At 39.8% G+C, this 4,491-nt stretch overlaps 1 protein-coding gene across 2 annotated transcripts; it reads left to right on the top strand.

Moving 5' to 3' along the window:
* INT1 (inositol transporter 1) lies at positions 1 to 4,081 on the top strand. 2 transcript variants are annotated; one of them, XM_078591234.1, is made up of 6 exons: positions 1 to 333; positions 994 to 1,064; positions 1,181 to 1,516; positions 2,316 to 2,423; positions 2,523 to 2,708; positions 3,396 to 4,081. In XM_078591234.1, exons 1-6 carry the CDS (start codon positions 192 to 194, stop codon positions 3,981 to 3,983), a joined length of 1,431 nt encoding a protein of 476 aa, XP_078447360.1. In that variant the 5' UTR covers positions 1 to 191; the 3' UTR covers positions 3,984 to 4,081. The 2 variants fall into 2 exon arrangements, with proteins under 2 accessions (XP_078447360.1, XP_078447361.1); XM_078591235.1 differs by having other exon boundaries at positions 185 to 322.
* Positions 4,082 to 4,491: the final 410 nt, after the last annotated feature.

Genomic DNA, 4,491 nt, shown 5'->3' with positions numbered 1-4,491 from the left:
GGCCAAGTGACAATTGGGAAAAAGAGGGTGGATTTCTTAAATGGGTCGAGTCGTTCTGATTGTCTCGATAACTGTGATTTCTATAAACTGATCCCAACCCACTCTCGATCGAACTGCTTTTCAGCCAAAAGAGAGCAATTTTCTCGTTTTTCTGGCGATCGGGTAGAGATTTTGATTGCTGTGGCTTGAAGATGACAATCCAAATTTTGCCTGAAAGTTCGGCGTTGCCGGAGCTTTTATCTAGCAGGAAGATGTCGTATTGTAGCAATTTCTACGTCCTTGGCCTGACGCTGACCGCAGGCATCGGCGGATTGCTATTTGGGTACGATACAGGTGCATCGCCTTCAATCTATTCGCCTATATTCGGATTTTTCTCTCGCCATCATCATTAATAGGATTCGAATTGTCGTCGACATTCTGTCTGTAAGCTGCAATATAACCAGCAAAAATTTTCTATGTCCATTATTTCGAAGTATTAAGTCGGCTTAGCTTCTTGAATTTTTTAATTCATATCAATATGGAGGTGAATTTTAATGTAAACCAGAAAATTGACGGAGTTTTATGCCCAATTCTTTTTATATTGTGCGTTCTCTGTGTTCAATTTACGTAGTTAGCAACAAAATATATCTTAAATTACATACTTATCAAAATTCGAATACTTCATTTCCGCAGTGTACACAGAGAACGGGAGTCTAACCAGCGAAAATCTTTTACTCCAGAACTTAAACATCCTAAATCTCCTAAAATGGTTGAACAGTTTGAATTCATAAACTTATAGTTGACCAAAACTATATGAAAAGAATTAACGCAAAATTTTTCATGTAAAACAAAAAATGACTGCGTTTTCTATCCGACACCATATACATATTTTGGATTTTTTGTGTCCAATTTATGTAGTTAACAAGGTTTTTATTTTTGTCGACCCCAAATATCATTTTTGCATACGATGACCCCATATATCATTATTAAATGACATACTTGCCAAAAATCAAGGTGTCATTTCCGGGGCTCTTCTCTACATAAAGGATGATTTTAAGGTGGTCAAAGACAGCAACTTTCTCCAGGTATTTCTCTAATGGGAATCAGCTTCCTGTTCATGAAAGAAAAAAACCATGGATCCATGAACCAATACACAAAAAGCTTCACCACCAAGGAATCCTACTCTCAATTCTATTTTTAGGAAACAATTGTGAGCATGGCTTTGGTGGGTGCAATCATAGGAGCTGCAACAGGGGGATGGATGAATGATGCCTATGGGCGTAAGAAAGTAACACTTCTTGCTGATGTGGTGTTTATGCTCGGATCGATCGTCATGTGTGCTGCTCCAAACCCCTACATCCTAATTTCTGGAAGATTTCTGATTGGTCTGGGTGTTGGCGTGGCTTCTGTCACTGCTCCAGTTTATATCGCAGAGATATCACCTTCAGAGATAAGGGGGGGCCTTGTGAGCATGAACGTGCTCATGATTACTGGGGGGCAATTTCTTTCTTATCTCATAAACCTTGCATTTACCGAGGTTAGTAAGTCTTTCCTGGCGATGACAAATTTGAAATTATGTCCATGTTTTTTTCTTCATTTTTTTGATAATTGATTTTGCTCACATATTTCTTAATGAGGTGGCATCCGTTCGGAAGCATGTGGGTTTTTATCTGTAATGCAATTCATCAAGATTCTACTAACATGTTATCATTTTAGGGATTAACCTCTTAACTTTGTTATCTTTTGGGAATGGAATCTTGCTTGAATCAATTGATGAAAAGAGATTACGCCAGATTATATCATTGTGAAGATTCAGCCGTACCGTTTGGTACATGCTGCTCATTGAGCAGTATCGTCTGTTAGTGCCCTCTTGCCATTGCAGTTTCACTAATTTTGTCACATGCCCAATTAGTCAAACAACAGTGAGCCTCAGTTTATCTCCATCACTAAAACTTGAGGTAGACTGTAAAGTTTGTTCTGATTCTTACTTTAACTTTTAAATTTGATTGTTTTAAATTGTATTATTCATTAAAGTACTTGATCTCACTGAAAATGTGTGTTCTAAGAGTTCTTGCCGTGGTAGTTTCTTCTCAATTAGCACCACAAATCCCTGTGTCATGAGAAAATTACTGGACGCAGAGTTCTTGTTCCCTCATACATAAATTCTGAAGTGAATAAAATATGACGTGCATGACTGGACTTGATAGTCATTATCGTTGATTTTTTTAGATCATAAAAGAAAAACCCTTTGCTTGATTTTGAATTATATTATTTCATAATTCTGTTTTTCCTATAAAGTTTTTGAGCAAGATGTTTCATTCGAATGAGCAAAGCAGGTGGCCGGGAGGTGGCGTTGGATGCTTGGGGTATCTGCTGTCCCTGCCGTTCTCCAATTCTTTCTCATGCTCTTTCTCCCCGAATCTCCCCGCTGGCTATTCCTCAAGGTTCCTTCAAAACTTTTTCCAAATAATTTCTCATAAACAATGGTTTTAAAAATACTAAAACGGATTACTACTTGATTTGGACAATAAAATCATATGCAGAGAAACCGGTCTGAAGCTGTCTCGGTGCTGTCCAAGATCTACGAACCACACAGGCTTGAAGAAGAGGTGGGCCTTCTCTCAGTGGCATCGGAATATGATCTTCATCGGAAGGACGCAGTTGTACACTTAGATGTCTTCAGATCCAAAGATATCAGGCTTGCATTCATCGCTGGAGCTGGACTTCAGGTATGTGATAACCCTTGTTGCCCTGTTTCGTTCGATCTCCCTCTCATTCCTCACTCCCATCCTTCTACCATCTTTGATCTATCTCTCTCTATTTCTATCTACCCATCAAAAGTCTACAGTGTCTTGTTCACTTATTTCTCTATCAATGCTTTTTGGTCTGTCTTTCTACTTATTTGTCTCTTCCATTCATCATTCCATCAGTGGTTATTCGTCGGTCTATCCACTATCAACTATATACTCACTTACTCTCTCTCTCTCATATAATATATATTTGCGTCTGTCTTGCATCTGTTACAGTGCTCGGAACCCTGGCATCTGGTCACTCTCTCTCTCTCTAAACCTTCCTATGTGCCATCTATCTATCAAGAATGTATAACCTATCCATCTGTCTATCTCTCTATCACCCTCGCTGTCATGTTATATCAACCATGCACACCTTACATCTATCTTTAGAGACATCAATCTAATACCCATGCATCCATCGTCCATCCATATCCCTATTAATAAATCTATCGTTTCTCCCTCCATTTGATTTATTAATAGCAATCCAATCTCATGCATTCTATCTATTTACAGAGAGATCATCCATTACCGATTTCTTCATACAATCATTTCCGACCAATATATTTCTCAATCCATCATGATCCAGTAATCTTTCCAGCTCACTCTATGTACCTTTCTATTCAGGGATTTCAGCAGTTGACGGGGATCAATACAGTCATGTACTACAGCCCAACCATAGTCCAGATGGCGGGCTTCTCGTCAAATCAATTGGCACTCCTTCTGTCCCTCTTCGTCGCTGCTATGAATGTGATCGGAACGATCATTGGCATCAACCTTATCGACCGCTGCGGCCGCCGCCCCTTGGCGCTGGTGAGCCTTGCTGGCGCAGCTATTTCCCTTGCTGTCCTCTCTGCAGCCTTCTCTATGAAAATTGGCCCTGCCGCTGTCCTCGGCCTCGTCCTCTACATTGCCTTCTTCGCGCCTGGCATGGGGCCCGTGCCCTGGGCAGTCAATGCTGAGATATATCCAGAGCAGTTTCGTGGCATCTGCGGTGGCATGGCGGCCACTGTGAACTGGATCTCCAATCTGGTTGTGGCACAGACCTTTCTCTCCGTTGTTTCTGCCATCGGCGCTGCTGCCACATTTTTCTCCCTTGCTGTTGTGTCAGTTGTTGCCATTGCCTTTGTTATCGCCTTTGTGCCGGAGACCAAGGGAATGAGGTTTGATCAGGTTGAGAGGATGTGGAGGGAGAAAGCTCAAGGAAGTGCTTGAGCTGATGGTACTCAAAATAAGTTCTATTCTACTCTAAGATTCACTTTTATGGATGCTTGAATTATTCTCCACCTGATAATTTTTATTTTGTTTGGGCAGTGTTCTTCAACTATTTATTTTTTATCACTGTATTTGCATCATTGGGTAGTCCTTGTACCTCTAGTGCCATCCATGTATTTGTGAGGTTCTTTCACTAAGCGTCTAAATATCTTTTTCTTTTTTACTTCTAGATATACCTCAATAGTTTAATGGGTTAATAATTTTTTCAATTTTTAGAATATCTTGTATTAGGAAATTTACTAATCCTAGAAAACTCAGATGACATGCATCCTTCTGAACCTTCTGTTCAGACATGTCCCCTAATGTAGATTGATACATGAACGAATACTTCTGGTTTGATTTTTTAATTGATCTTAATACTCATTGAACTTAAGGGGATGAAGAGATACTGGATTTGAGAAAAATGAGGACAGAAATAGAACAAAGCATCAGGTTTCTAATTTTAGTG

Source organism: Wolffia australiana, chromosome 20 (genome assembly GCF_029677425.1).
Source record: "Wolffia australiana isolate 7733 chromosome 20, ASM2967742v1".
NCBI lineage: Eukaryota > Viridiplantae > Streptophyta > Magnoliopsida > Alismatales > Araceae > Wolffia > Wolffia australiana.
The sequence above is the reverse complement of the archived record's forward strand: the minus strand, read 5'-3'. Positions and strand labels throughout refer to the sequence as shown.